The sequence below is a fragment of the Zerene cesonia genome, chromosome 11 (genome assembly GCF_012273895.1).
Source record: "Zerene cesonia ecotype Mississippi chromosome 11, Zerene_cesonia_1.1, whole genome shotgun sequence".
NCBI lineage: Eukaryota > Metazoa > Arthropoda > Insecta > Lepidoptera > Pieridae > Zerene > Zerene cesonia.
In genome coordinates, this window is record NC_052112.1 from 7,193,725 (window position 1) to 7,216,086 (window position 22,362).

General features: G+C 34.0%; 1 protein-coding gene across 1 annotated transcript in view; it reads right to left on the reverse strand.

The window, feature by feature from the left end:
- Positions 1-22,362, reverse strand: part of LOC119830035 (heparan-sulfate 6-O-sulfotransferase 2) — a 77,537-nt gene that overhangs the window by 9,270 nt on the left and 45,905 nt on the right. Inside the window, exons 4-5 of the mRNA XM_038352865.1 lie at positions 1,030-1,155; positions 282-364 (exon numbers count right to left, since the gene is read on the reverse strand). Of these exons, the coding sequence (XP_038208793.1) occupies positions 282-364; positions 1,030-1,155 (209 nt within the window). The remainder of the gene's footprint in view (positions 1-281; positions 365-1,029; positions 1,156-22,362) is intronic.

Here is a 22,362-nt window from a genome sequence, read left to right on the forward strand (position 1 = left end):
ATAAATGTTATTTGCAGTTAACAATTTTCTTTTTTCTTTATTACAATATTTATGGCAAGACTAGGTATATATAGATTTTTCACACCCTAGCCTACCTACACAATACGTAAGTGAGTTACCTCAATGTAAAAAGGACCAGGCCATGTGTTCATAGCGGCAGCACAAATACATCATCTTCGAAAATTTCTTTGAAATCTTAATAATAAGGTCCCGTTTAACGCTCAGATCACGACACCCTAATACAAGACAAAATGTACTTAAAATTGTATAAAAAGTCTTACCAGTGGCGGTTCGTCCTTGACACCAGTGTCTTGAACCCTTCCATGTGGCGCCGCGCTTTACGTGTCTATATTCAGACAAGTACCTACGAAAACAAACAAACGTGTTCAATTTATACTGCACACCGGCTATAGGTGAATTAAATAGGTTTGGCATTTACTTCTGGAATCTTCAATTGCATAAATAGTATGTTAACGTATAAGAGCAAGTGCATTGTAAAATCAAAACCCGTTTAAATATAGTCGTTATTCGTTACAATACCAAAATTTTGTTCGACAAAATATTATAACATACTTTTTTTATAACACATACTGAAACCATAATTAATTATGCTTATCATCAATATGCGCAGAGGGTCCTTTAATAATATAAGTAAGATAAGATATCTAATAATTATTTAAACGGATTTTAAACGCGATTTGTACACAGGGGATCGGTCTCCCTGTAACACGCTCTTGAAACGTCTGGTAAATAATATAATGGACTAGCTGTGCCAAAAGCCAGTGTTTCTATCGCCAATGTGTATTCTGATAGGTGCTTATGTTATACCACTGCCAAATATCTTCAAAATCCGTTCGGTGGTTATCGTGTAAAAGAGTATCAAACATACATTTATCCTCACTAAGTTTCGCGTTTATACAATTTATAATTATAATATTAGTAGAAAGAGCGATATTGGGATATCTCATTTAAAGCCCGTTAAAACGTCTTCAAGTCAAACACAAGCAAATACTAGTTCAAATACTGTACCTTGACACAGGTTCCCTGAGAAGAGTAATGTAGAAGTATCTTCTATGCACGGCGGAACCTTCGTGCCTATCTAACTCTCCTCCCACGCACGCAGTCAACTCTGTGAAGTCAGCGTGAAGGCCACACCTGAGAGCAAAAAAATTAGTTAGTTCACTATACACATAAAAATAGTTTGTAGGAAGGAAACATTGCAAGAATTATTAATTTATAGGACCATACAAACAAAAACAGAGTACAACTTATATACATATTGGACGAATATTTCATGTAATCATGCACGGAAAAACATACTTAACGTCTAGGACACTTTCTAAACCGGCATTAATCAAAGCTCAATTGCTTAGAGATTCGACTGTTCGCAGAATGGAACGACTTGCGAGTATTTTACCTGAAAATCAAACTGCATTTCCAAATCCCGCACTATCGTATAATAAATAAATCCGGTGAGGGTGAGAGCTGAGAACACGCTTTACTTTGTCGCGTGTCCAGTCGAGCGTAAAGCCCAGATAGTTTGGCACAATGCACGCTACACAATCCATCTGGTATTTTACCGCTGGGTTTTATTTTACTAATATTGTTTATGCTTTGTCTCTGAATCGGAATCCTATATTTAAAACGGGCTATATATTTATGCCTATAGATATTGTGTAGGATTAAAGTGTTTCATTTTCGTAAAGCATTACAATTTATCTCATAATTTAGAGAAAATTTAATGAGAGATTTGGTTTTCTTCTCATCTCCCCTATATATTTGAAATTAGCAAAATGGTTTGTTTCGAGTCTGCCGCTTGCACGAGCCAATTAGCACATTTAAAACCACATCCACCATCAATCTTTATTATCACTTGGGTTGGGGGAGGTTGTTCCCTGACAAATAACAGACACGCCATTATTTATTTGTACTACATCCGTACTTTGATAAAGAAATTTGAAATTGTATATGATTTGCTGTTACCGTCTGTTTTGAAATATTATGAGACAATGATTGATGTTGTTTTCAAAATGCTTCACATCTATTGTTTGAAGGTATATAAGGAATATTCTGTATCTCTTATTTTCGTCTAATGTTCAGTTGCAATTTGAAATAATAATAATCCCTGTTTCATATAAAAATATCGAAGTGACAATTCTTGTATTCTAATCTTCGTTCTGTATTGCGCTGTTGCAGTAATGATAAGGAATTACACGCAATAAATTCTTTCCGCTTTCCTCTTATACATTCACTATCAATACCACAAGCATTAGAATTGAACGTTTTAGCTCCAGTAATGCAATGAATGGCATTAATTTAACGTAAATCGAGCGGAACTCTAAATCAATTTGACTAGTCGATTAATCGTTTAAACTAATTTCCTCGTTCTGCTTTGATATAGTACTAATTGAATTAAATATATCTTGGATAACTGGAGTCCCATGATAAGCTTTCAAGTGCATAGATATACAGGCTCTAGAGTATTTTAGTTTCGTTTAGATAAATTAACACGTGATTATGGATAATTTATACAGCACGAGTAATTCTTTAATAATCGCATGAACAGGTAACATCATATATAAAACTGAAATTCCATACTAATGAAATGAAAATGGTTATATGTCAAAATGACCATCTAAACTATTCGTAATAACGTTCATACATAGAATTACTTTCTTCGAAATCGACGAAACGACTAACTCGTATCATTCATATATTATACTCTTACACTCGTTCACACACACACACACAGGAGTGTGTAACTCCTTATGTATCCGAGGTCTTTTACTTGGTTCCATAGATTAATTTCGATACGAAGAATCTCTTGCTTGTAATCAACAGTGTCCACTTTAAGTTCGCACAAAGCATTCTCCACATTTAACACGAGTATTTTCGATGTAATTATTGCTATCTGTCGTCCCGGAAAATGCTTTTAGTGATAGTGAGCAGGATAATACTAAGGAGCGTCCTAATGGGACATGAGTTGTGTGTGATCAACGTGGCATATTAACAAGCATTCGTAAAGGGACGATATTTTTTTCCTTGAAAGATTTTATAAGTGCGAAACTAATCCGCTTCGTTAAAGCGCAATCGACCGTTGTATATTCTTAATGCCGCAATGTTTTTACGTTTTGTGATTGCTCTGTTGGTCTATTTTAGTGACGTGACCCAATTCGAGACGAAGGTAAGCGAAAGACGCCATCCGCATAATACTTATGTACTTAATTTATATTAATATTTTGCATATCACATATAGGATTGGCTGGCGATCGTATCATCAAGAATTAATACAGATTACAGACTATTAATGCGTATGAAAAATGCATCTTTAGAAGTAACCTTAATGTAAGTAAACACACAAGATCCATAAAATCCAGCACTAGGATTAACATATCATGAAATGTTCAATTCAATTTATTATATTATACATTATACATACTTTATTAAATTATAAATGTGACATTTATAAAAAAGTTTCTTTTTAAAAACAAAAAAAAACATTTCTCTTTATTATGCTATTAGTTATCAATGATGCAGCTTTGTTTACTGGCTATATCATCTCAACATGCCTGCATAATTATCTAGTGACGACAGCGCTCCGCCAAGATGCAATTAACTCTGTTTGACATATTAATTGCTAATCACAAAATGTTGAACCCAAATCCCCAGAGGATTAACTGCTATTCACAAAGCATACAATAGACACATTGGCCCAACGACGTCATATCGTTTGACGTTATTGCATAACCGATATCAACATGTCTGGCTCGAGTGCATCCCGGCGTCATGTGATGCTCCAGTATTTATGTCATTGAGACGTAAATAACGATGCCACTGTAATGTTACAGTGTGTTTCGTTTTAGAGAAATGTAGCGCGGAGTACATTAATAAGGCTCCTGGCCTTACCACCGAAATTGATTCGATCTTGATTTTGTTTTCAATTCGACAATAATTTTGATTCGACTTCCACCATGTATCCTTACTCCAATTCGAATTTTTCATGCAGATCGAATGGTACTATCGAAATAGATTTAAATTTTCGATCGAGATTAATTTAATTTTAAACCACAAAACAGCCATACTCTGTCTTAGTTTTTAATATGTAGAACAATTTAGTGTAAAATCTAATCAATTGGATTAAATCTCGGTACTGTAGGGAGTAAAGTGCCTGCTTTACTATATGAAACATTATATAATAATATGTCTATGTTACCATGAAAAGCAAACAATATCTTATACCTTTAAACGAGCAATTCTTATATATATATATATATATATATATATAATATAATTGGAATCTCGGAATCGGCTCCAACGATTTTCATGAAATTTTGTATACGGGGGGTTTCGGGGGCGATAAATCGATCTAGCTAGGATTTTTTTGTTAGAAAATGTCATATTCGTGTTTTTTTTCCTGACATCTATTGGTGAATAATAATACTATTTTGCTTCGTAGATAGCTGGACAACTGAAATAACACATAGGCACTTTTTATACCGATATTCCTATGGGATACGGTTACGCAGCACGCTTACGCGGTTTCAACCGCGGGTCACAGCTAGTACATAATTTAAACACGTGGATAGCAAGTAAACAAGTAAAAACAGACTAAACAAAATTCCTCCATTATTAATTCAAACTCGAATATATTTTTATTCTCTAAAATAATTCCAACAAAAATAAAAATATTACGACCTCGTTTATTATCTATATTACCTGGTTTATTTAATTCACCGTTTACGTAATATCCAAAGTATTTATGTATGTATAATGTTAAGGAGTGGTATAATATTTTATAGAATATGCATTCGTTGTATTGTATCGTACATAATATTATATATATTTAATGAAATCTTGGCATATAATTACATGGCAGTGTTTGTGATAAATTTGCAATTTTTAAACGAGTTCCAAATGGAATATATAACGTTATATGAATATCATTTACATAAGTATTTTATGAACATGCCACGTATAATGGTATCCTTGCTAGGAACGCAATTCTTTATCCAAAGAAACGAAATAATAAGGCGCTTTATAATATTTAAGAATTCTAAACATTTTCGAAATAACTTAGAAATCTATTTAGTATACAAATAGTACAAAAAAAAACTCGAAATTATTATTATTATTTATCAAAACTGGATACTTTAACACTTTAGTAATCCAGAAGAATACCTTCTACTGAATTATTCTTCATAGAGAAGAAGAAGAAGAGAAGAGAATAACAATTTTCTTCAAGATTATTTTTCTAAGCAAAAGTAAGATGTGGGAAACTAATGTAACATTAATAACATACGATATTAGTGTCAACTTAATGTAAGTTCGATAGACAGGACCTTGATAAAAAGGCGACAGTGTCACACGTAAAAACATTATTATATGACAGCAATGAAAAAGCTGAGGTTTTTGTGAACCTGGAAAAAAAAAATATATTGCATAGACATACAGATTACAGTCATATTTCAAAGAGAGAATGAGTCGGATGAATATCCGAAATATATTTGAAATCAAACTCGATTCGATTTTATTAAAGAATTTTAATGGTTCAGACTTTTCTCCGACTGGTCTTTTTATATTATTCATATAAACTAATCAACTCAATAACCAACAACAGAAATAAGAAGACTGAGCTTCAAACGAGGCTTGTACAATTTCAAGAAATCATTAAGATACATTTCCTCTTAGCCATTTTACTGTATTCAAACGCAGAAGAAATAATGAACTGCAGTTAGATTACTTTTTCTACTTACCATATAAAAGTACGTAGCAACAACAAGTATGTACCGTTCATCGATTGCCCCTAAGCAGAGTATTACAATACAGCGAATAGCGTTTATATGATCTATATAAACGCAATTTTACATTAATGCAAAAAAGAAAGTAAGAACTATTTGTTTCCTTGTTGATAAAAAAAATATATCTATGTACCTATATTCTCAATAAAAATCTCTATAAAAAAACATATACAACCCATTATGATCACGAAAAAAATTATGTGTATAGATTCCCATCTCTCAAGGATTTTAACAACCTGTAACCTGTTATTTTTTATTATATACTTGTATCTAAAATTGACTGCCTCCTTAGTACATAGGCGTTACAGCGCATACCGTAGAAACGAGGGGCCCTTAGTTCGATTCCCGGTGATGATTAACAAAAAAAGCCTGATCACCCACTTGTCCGTGATAAAAATCAATTTGTGGCGCGTAACGCATTGGCCCCATACCACACAACCGACAAGGAAATTCAACACTTTTTTCTCAAATTGTCGCTTAACGTCGCTACCGCTTCGCTTAAGCCCCTAAGTGCCAGCCTGCGAGTGAACGACAGGTTCACCTTCAGACTGCACGGCGTCGCCTCGCGTGGGTAGATAACTTTGCGCATCGATCATCACATTTCTGATCTTTATTACGTTTTAAATACGTAATCTTATGCAATTAATCAATATTTAAAAACAAAACAATAGTTTCTAAATACGTACCGATGCCAAATATTTTTAAAATTTCTTTACAAATGCTTTTCAAATAATTTGTGCGGCTGTTTCTATTATTAGAAGTTATTATTAACTTGAGACAAATTGGCAGTATTGTCTGTCGAGTGAGCCATACACCGCCTACAACCGATTGTCTTCAAATGTACGCGAGTGGCTTATTGCTTTATTTTAAACTAATGTATTAAAGATATTTATGTATGAAATAGACATAATATGCTCTTTAATATAAGAAATACTACCAGGCTAAGTAACTTCCATAACTGCAAAAGCACCCATATTATATTAATTTATCTGTACAACTATAAAATATCGCAAGAACACTTAACTGTAGAAAAAGTGTTAAATTATTTTTTAACTATGTTGGTTGATAAAGCATTCTTTAACACAGCGAGAGCATGCAACACGAGCTCCCAACGTACCTACGCTATGAAACAATCTCCCAAGAAAAGCAATCTCCATTTTAAAGCCTACATTCTTACAATACTCTGGAGTACATCAAAACAAATGTTTTCACCGTTTCACAATGGAATCTCGCGGCTGGCGAGTTGCCATACGCATACACTACATTACGAGGGAAAGTAATACGAGTACTACCAACATATTCTATCGTTTTAATATCTCATCAGTATTAAATTACAAATTGCGTGCGTGACTGTTTACCCGCAACAATAGCTTCCCCATTATAATTCAGATCCCCTGAATAGGGGAGGTGTAATTTGAAACCACGCGCCCATAAAATTTAATGATGTGGAAATCATATTAATTGAGTTAAAAAATTATATAGTGTTTTCAATCCATGAATATATTGCAAATATGAAGCGACGAACATACAATCCTTATAAACGTCAAAATTGTTAACGAGAACTACCTACTCTGCTATTGTTATTAGCCACTGTTATGTCAATGTCATTCCGAAATTATGAAAATTAGGTCAGTTTCATACTCGACAAGACTGCTGAATAATATACCGTTCCTCATAAGCCTTTGACGGGCTCCATACAGTCTCCTTATACCTTTGGCTCGGGGCCAAAGTATCAAGTACTCGATATGTAAAATATTTTATTTTTCATGTAACCAGAATGCATTTAGAACACAGAAGCTGTCTATTTGAGAACTTTCTCGAGTTTCACTTGAACAGTAATTGCAATAGAGCTCTCGGTCTAATTCTTTGAAGGGTTTTAAATAGCAAAGTTAAAAAGTTGTTCCAAGAAGTGTTTTTATAAAATTCACTAGACTCCGTATATCTCCGTAGTATCATAAAGTAGTATAAATGCCTTATTCTGGAATTACAACCAGGAAACAAAAAAGGTCAATAGAAATTAAAAATATGGTAATATTTTGATACTTTATACATTCACGCAATCTTTAAAATTTGAATTTAAATATCAGAAAAGAAGCTATTTACGAGCGTGAAAGTACGTTTGCACAATTTAAGCCCATTTCCCACTCTAGGGCAAACGAAATGCACTTTTCATCCGGTCGTGCGCGTGGGTATTGAGACTTCAACTTGACCTCTCTTTTCTCCAGTGGTCGTGCCAGATCTAAATCTGCGCCACACTTACGTCACGAGAAGTGTCTAGTAATTAATGAGTATGCAATTTAATTTGATCGTCATTATAATGTCAAACTGGTAATTTTACGCATCTTTATTGCGTTAGTATTTATTGTAGTGCGCATGAAAAAGTTTTAGTCTTGTATCGCCATCCCCTACTTTCATGAGTCACAACTACATATCTTATAACCCATGTTTATCATTAAATCCCAATAAAACTTATTCTTAAACTTCAAAAAGTTTTAATCGATTTTTAACTATTTGAATAGTTACAACATAATCAAGTATAGTAGAAACAGTAACCTATATATAAACTACTATATAAAATAGCTATTTCATGTGCTAATTCATAATATATTTGTCATAAATAGTATATTTAAAAAAAGAAAACAGCACTGTGAACCATATAACCGACAGAACAATCTTCGAATATTCATTTGTCGCAAAGCAATCTCATAAATTAGGCCAGAATTTACACACCATTTGAGCTGAAAATAATGTCCCGTGGAATCATAATGGCGCAAACAACCCCTTCCTCAATAGACGATATAACGCAAGGATAGCATTGTATCCAACGTTATTCGTGAAATAGTGTGATACGTTACAAGATACCGCGAGGCAGCTGGCACACGGCCATATCGGAAACCCCGCTATACACTTCTTTGCGGTTCTTTCGCGAGCAACTTGTACAATGGCGCTGAGCAAATTTTCAAGTAGTTGCGGACGGAGTTTTCAAAAGATATGGAATTGTTTATGTTAGTTCCGATCTCGTCTACGTTTCCTTTATGGACGGTATAATGCATTTGCACGGAACGTTGCGCGGCACGTACCTACTGTGTATGGAACTTTATTGGATTTGTCAGTGTCGCTGAATAGTGTCGATTCTTTAAACTCATTTGAAATGTGCAAAGTTTGTGAGTTTATGAGATATTTCGAACCAGAAATTCAAGATGACCTTTACCAAAAAATAGTCTATTAATTAAAATTAGCAATAATTTTATCACTTAAATGATGCAATGTTTGCAACCTAATTTACGCAGCCTGACACATGTTTAAAAAATAAATTCTGTCCACATTATATGTACATTTATTTAAATAAAATATTTTTCTGGTATGTAGGCTATAAAATATTTAATATTTAAATAAACTTCTACGACCCTTCATTAGTTACGCCTTGAAGGCGCTAGCCACAGAAGACTTCAGCCCTCATTAGAGCGGGGCCCTGAATCATTAAGTTGATTACTCCATTAATTATACATACACAATATCGCAACTACATACGTTATAATAAAACTAAAAAGAACACACTCGTTTATTTCAAAAAGCTGCATTCAAACGAACAACTTCCATACATGGAAATTGCCTTTGCAATCACAAATGTATATAACTATTACACAAAAAAGGCAAACATGTCCAAATATTTTAGGACTTCACGTTTCATTTTATGATGAACTAGACCAGAAATAGAAATAGAGAGATATTTTCATTTGTGAAACTACATATTGCAAAGGTATTACGTTGCGCGATAGAATAAATTTAAAGTCTAAATTTACACGAGCTTTTAGCGGAATATATCCAATAGAAATGACATTTGATATTTATTTACTCAGTAGTTCTTTCGGTATACAATTTTCATCTATGTCACAAATAGTTGAATGTAATTTCTTTATAACTAGATTCCGAATACGGTTTTGATTAGGTACCTACTCTTAAATGAACATAATTGTTCACCGAACTACGGCAGGGTAAGTAGATCAATTTATACAATATATCTATTCGTATATGACGATCTTATTAAAATTAATACATCTGAAATATTCGTTATAGTTTCATTTCTCGTTTAAATAATACAAAAGATTTTAATCAATACGCTATGTGGTGACCACAGTCCTGCTAACGACAATAAAAGGTTTTAAATGAAGGTAGATATTTAAAGCTGTGGTCGCCCATTATTTATACAAATGCTGCACTGTATATGCGCTCACAATTTAAAATGTTTTAAGGTGGTGTGATTAATATGTAAATATGGGTGAATTTTCAGTTAATCAATATAATAGCAACCTTCCGTCCCTTTCGTTATCATTCAAGCAAAATATAAGTCGATAGAAACATTTTACGCCAAGGTCGCAAAGTTACATCTGACCGAATGCAAAAATAAACGTTACAAAGTTATAAAGTATATCTTTATCGTGAACTTGAGGCGATTATGATAATAGTATTTCATGACAAATAAATAGAGAACTACTGCTTGTCAGCTACATTGTCGCAATCTGACACAGCTTTATGATTACAATCATTTCTTAAACGCTATTCCTCCGTCACTATCAAAGCGTACCGCGCAGTCTTTTATTAGTCAATGCTTATACAGCTTGAACGCTGCCGGCTATTTGAAAAAGAGATTATTCTGGACAGAAATTGCTATTGAGTTATTGTTGTTATCAAACGACAATACATTCGGAAGACATCCAAGCCGCTGGCAGACCGCCACACCGCCAGAACGGCCCACAGATTTCGTCGCGGTTCATTCACCGTCCCAGCACGCCATTTACCAATCTAGATCGCATAATGTCTGTTTCAAACTTTTTGCATTCGTTATCTCACTCTTGATCTTTGGAGAAACCAATTCCGCTCGCCCACGAATACAATTTAATGCGAGGTCACATTTACCATCATTTGATTAATATCTGGAACCTTCCACTCCATTACAAATTTCCTTTCCGCGATTTTTCCATAAAAAAAGACATTTTTCAAAAGAATTCGCATTAATTACTATCACCAATTAGTTTTAATGGTCGTTATTTTTCATTCGTTTTCCATTTATATTTATAGAATTATTTATGTCTAATATTATACTGTTATAAAATACTCATTATTTGTTTAAAATTAAAAAGAAGATCGATGACTTACGAAGGACTAATCAAAAACAAAATAAATAATCAATACATATTGGGCACATGACATCTGTCCTTATTGAGGGTACATTGTAAATAAATATAAAATTAGCGGAATGTTCCTTCTACGTGACAAGGAAATTAAATGTCCACGATAATGATCATCGAATAAGACCTGCCATTGGCTGATCGATAGATTGCCGAAAAATGTCAGCCGGTAAAAGGCTCCCGTTTTTTGTATCACATTTATGAATTCCGGGCCCCCAATCGCCAATGGAATTACATTAAACGTTAACACGACACGCAATCTCGTTATTTATTATAGATTTTCAAAATCAAGTTTGTACCCTTATTGTTTTGAAATATGTGATAAAACTCATGCAACATGTAGGTTCGTGCCGACAGTGTCAAGACTGCTTGGAAACTCACTACAATACTGGAGACCGACAAAGCCAGCCAATATATTAAAACAAGACTTTTTGTTAGATTCATATTAAGTATACACACATACATGAACATTACTCAAATGATCAGCTAATAATGTGTCAAAACGAATCCACCTGAATCATCAACTGAGCGTCTCTCTTGAACAACTCCCACTTATTGCTATAGCGTGCGCCGTAGCTTAGCTTATGCCTATCTATACAAAGATTAGATGACCAATATCTTTGATAAGATCTATCAAACCTCCATAATAGACTACCGAGACGATAGCCGTCGTATTAATATTGTCTCGAAGGCTCGCGTCGCTTAGACAGGTTCTTTATTACATTCATTACTAGATATGGACCATAATGCTCTCAATTTAATAAGCCGTGATTGTATTCAGTGTCGCATATAAACCGTTCGAGTATATAAACACATCGAAAGAAAAACAATAAGTAAATAAATAGCAATACGGCTTAAAATCGTAATGCCATTGGCAATAGCTAAAGCGACGAATTTACACGATATTTTCTCAAATAAAATGTTTTTTATGTAGTCTATCGGGTGAAAGACCTATTCTAATGTGCGACGGATTTAGATAAATAAATCAGTTGAATAAGCAGTCTAAAGATATTCACAACTCATAGCGTCAATATTTAGCGAACTACTTAAGATGCAGCGATGCCAAATTTATTTTTATTAGAAAAATTCGTCTCTTGTGGCTCTAAATAACGTATTACACATCTACCATTACACAAATAACATAATAGAGTTGATATTATTAATGGATTATACCATTATTGTAACAGAAATAATTATAATAAAATATATATGAGCTTTATATTCTAGTACATAAGAAGCAACCGGAAATAAATAACTCAGATTCAACGTGAAGAAAGTGTTAAAAATAAGCACCTTAAGGGATTGGGAGAACACAATCCCTCGCACGAATAGCAGTCGAAGAGTGTCAGATGCTTCATCCTCAGTAAGCCTACATGAGACCGAGTGCTACAGTTTGCTTGCACTCGAATATACGGGCTCAGAATATGTTGAAATAACAAACTGTTTGTGAAAAATAACACTGTGTTGTATTTCAGTTTTATCTCCAAGCCATATTATTGATATAAAGTATGATTATAAAGAAAGCCAGATAGGATAGGATAATAAAATTTTACTGTTTTCTTAATATTTAGTATCAGATAAGTCTCGCGACTGTCTTTCTGGTCTATTTGTTATATTTATTGATACAATGCGAGATCGATTATATTATATTAGTTTGGAGTATAAAATAGATTATATTAATTCTTCTCTCGTTAAGCGCGGTTAGGAGGAGACTGTCACATAAGATCGGACGCTATATTACAATCTTTATATATTACTAGCTGTTTATTATCTGTTTCGTAATAGAATCACGAAAATACTGGCAATAAACACAATAGGCTCAAAATTACACATTTCAAATCTTACACTCTTATCAAAAGTAAGGTTAAAGACAATTATATTATTTCAAAATGCACTCAAATTTTACTTCACCCTGGAGTCTTCGACGACACCACTTTCAACTCATAAAAAGCTTTGTACATCGAAGCCATTAGCGCCCAGACAGAGATTTATAACTTAAAGTAAAAACATCGATTGGGAGATATAATTATCGTGTCAAATCCGCCGTGTCCTGCGCGTCAAATTGACGGGCGACGATGACAAATGGCATTCGCTTCCGGCTGAAATAAATGGAACCGAAACATGAAGCAACAAAGGACGCTCCATTTTATATTTTTCTTCCGCTCCGACGTAGAAAATAGGTCCTTATACGTGCGGTGTGGCTGACTGAATAATATATTATATAGGTCATACCACCGAAACTATGAACGCCAACGATGGTCGTGTAACTTCTCCTAAAGCAGACTTAAGCGGTTGACTTACGTAGCTTTGTGTCCGTAATTCAATCGCTCCGAGCTGTTTGTTATGTACAATGTAAAGTCTCTGTATATTATTGCCATGAAACTGTTTAATGAACGTTCCACTACTGGAAATTTCAATGTTGATATACACTATTTACGCGGAACGACTACTGACTTGAGTGAATGCCAATTTAGAAACGAATGAAACCTCATTGAAATAGATTAAAACGTACCACCGAATGCTCATATATTCATTAGGCGTTTAATGAAGCTAAGTTACATAGAGAATTACGAATTTCCCTATCGTCTGTTTTATAATTTGAACATATAACACAAGCCATGAGCCGTCATAAACACAAATTGATTGATCCTAACCAGATGATGTAACGTTCACGAATTCCCAAACAATTAGTGGATTCCTGAAAATAAATCTATAACCGGCAAACAGGAGTAAATACTTTGCGGCGGGTTATTATCTTGGATTATTGCCGTCCTTTCAGAAGTTTCGCAGGGCCTCCTAATGCCGGTACCACAAAGAATTTCGACCCTTACCGTATTAACGCGACCTCAACACGAGAACAGAATTACGTCTCTTTTATTCCCGCCTTTTATAGTCTAATGAAAACCTTTATCAAAGCGCACCACACTACCCGTTTTTGTAGCCCAAGTTAAATGTTTTATTCCATTTTAAATGAGTGCGTAAAGTACTTGAAAGTTATTGAAACGACCCTTGTATAAAGATTTTTATTAGGGCCCGTACAGAGATATGATTATACAATTACTCTGTATACAATTTTTATCTCACCAGGAAAGCGTGATTAAATTAATTAAGAAATTGTTTGTAAAGCGAGCGCATAAACAAACCCAGTAACGCAAACGATCCGCTCAGCTGTCTAGTAAGTAAATAACTCCGCGAACAATTTATTCATTCATCACGAGTGCATCTAAAGGACATTGTATTAAGCTGTTGACCCTTTCCCGACAACTTCGCTAGCGACATCACAGTAATAAAATTAAAATTAACTTGCGCACTGTCTCCCAACTCGCCCTTATTGTTTTACGACCTCTCAGCTACAATAGACTTAAGGGACTCTACGCGGAGATCTCTCAATGTAATAAAGAGGGATATCCTGTTAATTTCAGGGACTTTCGAAGTCATTAAGCACATCTATTTGTAGTTTCTGAACGGTAATTGATTTTACTTTGTATTTTAGCTTCGCAATTATATAGAATATAACCGCTGTATAGCCAAATGATAAATATCAGCTTTAATCTCTAAAGACCATTAGTTATTCAGTGCAATATAAATTCCGGTTAGTCTATTCAATATTTATTCAAACATTTCATTAATTTGCATTTAAATACCAATTGAAAAGACGTCGTTAAAATGTTGATATAATTTATATTTAATTTGATTCCGCGAGGTTTCTCAGAGAAATGCGAAGTATCACCCGGGGCTTAATAACATTATCCGACTTATCGGGACGCTCGCTCGCCGCCTGTTTCACTTGTATAGGCTTTACTGTGAATATAATGCGAAACAGTGGCACAGACCTTGATTCATTTAAATGCGCCTTTATTTTATTTGCCATTAATGCTCTCCGTTTGATGCTTAAATAATGATGTGGACGTTCAAAGGATTAATTAATGGGATTACTAGAAAACTTCAAAATAATCAATCTTGTTATTTTATTTTATCTGGTCCGCATGTCCCTTTTCCTCGACTCACATTCATTACAAATCCTTATTCATCCTGTTTCTATTCGGTTTAATTACATGCATGTAAGTGTATTTTTCTTGTTTGCTTCAATATTTAACTCTACTAATTATTACGGCTATTTGACTATAAATATAAGACGAATCAAAATACGCATTTATTTTAACAAATCTTCTTGAAATAACAAATGTTGGGTACCTCAAACAACTTGCGGGTTTGTCTGTAATACAATAATTTTTAGTGTCTTTTGCTAGTGATCTCCCATTATCGTCGCCATTTTTAAAACAGATTACTGTACACGGAGAATTTAAAATATATTTCAACCGTGTGAATATCTTTATCAAAGCAATGACATTGTATATCTGACCGTCATTTTTAAATATGGATGACTGCCAAAATTTATAATAGTTTCATGTCAATTCTTAACTTTTGCAACTAGTAAAACGAAAAACGATGATTCGAGTAACAACTTTAAAGCAAAATCCAAAATCAACAAACACTCGTAGATTATATGCAGTATGAGACACAGTCAGATACTTCTCTACACGTTTAACATATCCAAAGTGTATTCTTCTTCTTTACACACCTCGCAATCAATCTCACGCACCATACACAGAGAGCGCAAGCCCGCCACGCGCCAGCAACAATAAAAATAAGACGCGTTTAAAAGTCGTTGTCCGTTCAGCGAGGTGCGCACCGAATACCTGTCGATGGACTTGCGACGGAATTATCCACGGGCGTGTTGTACCCATGTATTTTGGGATGAGTCTGCCGTATAATCGCCACAACAAGAAGCAAGCGCCTAGCGCTATGTTCGGCCACCCGTCGCGTATACAAATTACCAATTAATTATCGCAGTTAATTTATCTTGCAGCATGACGATAAGTCTTGTTAATGCCTAGGAAGTATTATTAGTGTAATATTTATCGCTGCCGCTGCGGTTAACTTGTACCTCATAACGGGTGTAAAGTTTAGTTTGTTAGTTGGGATTAGCAACGATGGCAGACTTCTATGAATGAAATGATTGGATAAATGAATGAAAAAAAATGTATTGTAGAACATATAGAAAACATTTAAAACTTAATAATGTATTAGAAAACAACGGTCCGAAGCCGGCTTTATCGCTGGCAGCGATCTCTACCAGGCATTAAAAATAAGACGAGACGAAAAAAAAATATGTGTCATGGTGGTGCATAATAAATAAAAGTACCTTACCATAATAAGGTATTTTTTCCTAATAATCTAAATAAATTAGCACCTATATTTAAGATTTATCTAAGATTTATATATCATTAAAATTATTCGCAAAACATAATTATTTTATCATTCCTTTTAATAAGATTATTTTGTTGTTTTATAGTAACCAATAACAAAATAAAAACTCACCAACACTATATTATGAATTCAGTAGAATGGCCGTTTATGTTTATACTAACAAATTTACTATTCTACATAAGTACTTATTTCGTAATGTAACATAGGATTGGAAAGGCGTACATAGTAGCATTGTAACGACCTTCTATTTATGAAATGCGCAATGCATTTATTACAGGAATTATAGCGACAATAGCATGCATTGCGTGACTGTCTCCAACACAATAGAATTCAGTTAACATAACAAGGCCTTATTTCCCTTTTGTAATCGTTTCATTAACACATTACATGATGTCAACGCATCTATGTATGCGATGTAGATAGCGACGATAAGTTTTTTAAAACAAAACGAAACGCGTATAAAACTTTTCAATAGATAATAATTAATTTGACTGCGAAAAGCCATTTGAAACTTGCGGTAAGTTTCAAATCAAACGCTAACACCAAACGTACCGTTTTATTCAGTTAAATTAATTCAGGCATTCACAAAACGAACGAGAGCAAAAAGTTTAGATCTGAAAAGGTATGTGTTACAAAAAGTTCCGAATGAACGGAGTTAATTAGTCGCGGTCGTGTGGAAGTTCTGCCCTTTGTGACGGCTTTCAGGCTCAGCGCCGGGTCAAGGTCGGATCGTGTATCGATAGCAGACAAGAGAATCTCAAGTACCTTCTCACAAATAAAATCCGATTTAGAATGTCTAAAATATTCGAAAGATTTATATATTTAACACTGAAACTTTAAAGGTTTAAATCTCGGATCGAATGGACATTTTATTTAGTTCGAGAATTTAAATTTTAAGCTATCCATCTTAGCTAATCTAAAAGAAAGTTCGCGCTATAATGAAAGTCCACGGAATAAGTTTCGACGGTTGAAAGACACATGGCTCGTAGTTTCGTAACCCGACCACTATTTTATTGCTGGTGAATTTTCAAGATAAACTTGCCAGCGATAGCCGAAGATCTCACTGTAAAATTTCTAATGAATTCTGTTTATACGACACTAGTAAAACTCTTTCTGTGAATTTTATTACCTCGCGTACCGAGTTACAAATTCCATTCCGAGTTAAAATTTTGTTTGCTCTATAAGTGCTTTTTAACTTTGTATATTCCCGTTTAATATCTCGACCCCATAGCAAATCACTCGAATAAAAAACCTCTTGGGGCGTTTCGTTTCTTTTTGCAAATTTTAATTAATTTTCTGCTCGTTGAACCAGCATCGGCAACATTGTTTGCTGAAGAAAAATTCTTATTATAAAGTGAAAATAGGGTTGTCATAAACATGAAAAATGTTACCGCCTCCGTAGAAAGGTTTTATGGAAAAGTGGCTGAGCTTTTGTGATGAGTCTAATCTTCGTGCTGAATAGCTTGATTGGAATATTCCCGTCAAAGTAAGAGATGTAACCCCAGGTCCGCAGACAATGGGGTGTCCCGCCTCGGGCGTGGTTCATTATCGCAACTCGTCGACTGTACTCTGGCATCCCTTTGTCTGTTCGTCACGCGCCTCTCAACGATCTATTGCTGTTCTAATCGTACGAAAAACGCCACTTTTTCTATCCGTCGCCAAGAGATTTATGACCGTGCAAATTTAAAAAATGTCCGTAACGAATCCACTCCATCTACAATTAAATTTCATCTTTGAAATTAGTCTAAGATTTAAATATATATATCAAAAATAGTATCAATCCGTGTAATGCACATCACCAAATTGTACATAACATAAAAATACAGTATATTTATGTTCGACTATAATAAAGGTGAAATAGAAGACAACATTGAAGGAAAGGAAAATATTATTTTTACCCGGAATATAATTTCCCTTCCCCTCGGCGATATTATAAAGAAATATTGCCAAACAGATGTAGGATGTTCCTGCAAATATATATTGAAACCATACAAAGTTCGAGTAAACCCAATAGGTATATTTATAATTGTGTTGGAGGAAGATTTAGTTTTATGAGTCAAATCAAATCAATTCAAAATCCAAATAATCTGTGGAACATTACAAATTGAAATCATATCACGTCTTAAAAAATCGATTTAGCTTTTAGCTTCCCTAAGAAATTTATTTCAGTTTAAAATAGCATTTTTTTGTTTTGCGTTAATAAATAAAGACTGTAATTTAATAACCTGCAAATAAAAGTGAACCCTCGTTGATGTTATGATGCTCAACTTCAATGGGAGTCCTTACCGAAATGTCTTGTATATGTAAAATGAATTGTTCAATAAAATAGGCTTCAGGCCAATGTAATTATGCAAGAAAAGGGTAAAGTTTTGAAATCGATCGCAACTCTGATTGAAAACTTCCAATAACAATGGAAGCTTCAAATGCCCCGGCTCTGATGTAAACTTTGCATGTTAAAATAACTTTCGCAGAAAATTTTTATTTCAAAATTTCTCCATTGTACTTGTATTCCGCATTTTATACATTTACCTACTAGAAGAATTTTACTTAACTAACTGTAAATTTTTAATAAGTTTACAAAATAAACTACGTAAACAAAACACATTATCAACAACTCGTATTCCTTATTCCGAATGCAGACTTTACCTAAATTATTCAAATCTTAAACGTAGGTAGAGATAAAACTTGTTAATTACTTTATTCGAAATTAGAAACAAAACTTTATACGCGATACCGATGTTCCTTAAAAGCGTTTGAGTTAACCGTATACAAAGATTTCTCGTAACACGAGATACAGATAGCGGCGAACGGTTGCAGCCGAAACAATATAAACAAACTCCACTGCCTGTTTCCCTTCTTATTTTAGTATCCGTATATAGAAGATTTAACGTCCAAACAATTTGTTACCGTTCACGTTATTCTAAGTTCAAGGATTATCGTTAATGTCACTTCTCAATTATAAATTCCGTAGCGAAATACCTATTTCATTTAATGATCAGTGTTAAACAGTAGATATCAAAAAGAGGCAATTAAATATTTCAATACAACAAAGTAACAATTCTTCGATCTTATATGTACCGTGCATTATCCCCGACGGTAATTGGAAATTATGAACAGAACAATTACCATCTATGTTGATTTGTTATTAGACTATTGGAATACGGTAATGAGATACAAAAGATTTATAATCCAATCCTTATCTAATACAAAATCATCTCTTTGTTTAAGACTATTGAACAATAAAGGTGAGCACCGTACAGAGAATATCTAAATTTATTTACCTCAGCCATTCCTTATAAATTAACAATATAATCTTATAAATAGAATTATTACCAAAAGTAATAGGACCTGCAAGGAACTCGACTAATAATATAGCCATTGCATAAAACAACTAACAGATCTACAAAGTTCTCACAGCACATTAAATGGCATTATATGCAAACGCAAAAGGACATCCATCATACGAGGTATGGATATACGACATACATCATTACCTCGTATCAACGGAAGAGCCACGCGTGACGTCTCTTGAACGCGCTCAGAGGTGAGACGTGACACGAACGTCGATGCAGCATTTAGGGCTCCCTATATGCATTTCACATAATACATGCTGACATAATAGGAAACGACTACTGGTGGTCCCATATGGAAAATATTAAACGCTCCGCAATATGCATTCTAACAGGTCGCTGGTTGGCCTAGACGCTCGTCTACTGAGCGTATCCGTTCGACCGTTATGCGAAAGCATACAACTACTAATACCATGCACTAAACCATTATTAATATAGTTATTGTTTATTTTACTTATTATTGTATTATTTTGCGATTAGCATCAAGATTATAATAGACATCCTAAAAACCTATAACTATATCGAAGTAAGGACTTCCTGCGCCGCATTGTGACAACCGCACATAACATTAAAAGCAAACAAAACGGGAGAACGGACAAGTGTCTGTCGCACAAATATGTACATTGGAATTCGAACCCCGGACCTAGAGTGTAATTGGCAAAGTTCCTGCTTTGGTTTTTTCTTGCAATTAAAACGTCACCAGACAGCAAAAGATAAAATAAACGCACCATTATTTAGTAGTTAATACAAGCTTATTTTTTAAGTTTTGTTTAAAAAAATATATAATTAACTAATTATTGACAAATCGAAGGATAATCGCAACACAGCGTCAAAAGGTCAATCAAGGTTTTTAAAGTTATATATAATTATATTTTATAAACCAGTGATAAAGTAATACTCCTAATTACTACAACTTCTTCCTTTAATTCCTAGAAGAAATATTCTTATGTTCTTTTAGTTAAAAAATGTTATTGACAAAGACGTTGAAACCAAATACAAAAACCAAATCGATTGTTGTTCCAGGAACCTCGGCAGTAATGTTAGTTAGCATTTTTATTACGGCGCGAGATAATAAATAATTATCCATGTACGCCAACATTAGCCTAAGCTCAAACCTAAACAGGTTTTTGTAGCGACGGCTGTGTACAAGGACAATTGTTAAGTTTTATTATGAAAGCTTGAAACAATAAAACATTAAACATAATCATATCATCATCAACCCATACTTGTTCCCACTGCTGGGACACAGGCCTCCTATGTGGGTTCTGACCATAATCCACCACGCTGGCCAAGTGCGGGTTGGCAGATGTCACATGTCGATATACCGGTTTCCTCACGAAGATTTCTTCACCGTTTCGAGTAGTACTGATGTACATTATGTGCAGATTAATTAAAAATACAATGTATTACCTACACGCTCGCCTAGTCTCGAAGCCTCGACATTTCGTATGACGTCCCCACTACTGAGCTACCTCTGCTCAAGAAATCTAAATCTATTTCAACACAGTAAGTACTTCTTCTAGTAAATTGTTGTGAATTGATCGAAAATTCCAAGCAACGTCTAACAACGTATAACGCATAATAAAAACCGTATTTATAACATCAAGTAAACATTTGTTAAACACTGATTCGAGATGTGATTATAGAATCGTGATAAAATTTAATATTTTTTAATTCAGTCGGCGAGATAACCCAAATTCTGAGCGGAATCAAGGAAACATAGTACCAATTATGTAAAAATTACACAATTAACTTAGAATCCCCATAGATATCGTGTGAACCATCTAATTGGTAACTCCCACATAGGAATATTGATAGTCATCAACATTTCACTGTCTCTTTCCCATGTTTTTTTATTTATATTTAATAGTTGGAAATGTTTCACATTTTAAACATAGTTGTGACAGATAACCAATTAGTGACGATTCAAAATGTTATGAAAGCAGTGTTTCTGATGAATAGTAAAATAATATAAATTGCAGCTTTAACGAGAAAAAGTATCAATAAAAAAAAATTCAAAAATATCATTTTTAATCTGTGGCGAGAGAAGGAAAACATTACTCATATGTTCAAAAGTCATACTGAAAATAATTAAATAAGAACAGTGAAATGAGACAGATGAACGCATTTCATTCCATACAATTTAACCATTGTGCACGAAAACGGATAAGCGATAGCTTTAAAAATACAAAAAAGTTACAAAACAGTTTAGTTATCTTGTATAGAAGGTATTCCGTTCCTTTATAAACATTATAAAAAAGTAAATCCTATCCTACTGGTCTTACTATCCTATTCTTCCTACTAATCCTACTAATATTATAAATGCGAAAGTTTGTAAGGATGTGTGAGTGTTTGTTGCTCTTTCACGCAAAAAATACTGAACCGATTGCAATGAAATTTGTTACGTACAAAGCTGGACAACTGGAATATAGGCAACTTTAATCCCGATATTCCAACGGGATACGCACTTACGCGGGTGATACCGCGGGGCGCAGCTAGTGAAACAATAAACACCGTTCTTTGCATTTTCAACCGCCTTAAAAACAATGAGGAGGTTATCAATTCGACCGTAGTTTTTTTGTGTATTTATTACCTCGTAACTTTTTACTGGGTGAACGAATTTTTATGATTTTGTTTCTTGTATGAAGGCTGGTACCTCCCATGTGGTCCTATTTAAATTTGGTTTAGTCCTGACAATTTGAAGACGGTTAGTTTTTTGTTCTACTGTCCTAAACTGTACCACACATTTAGAAA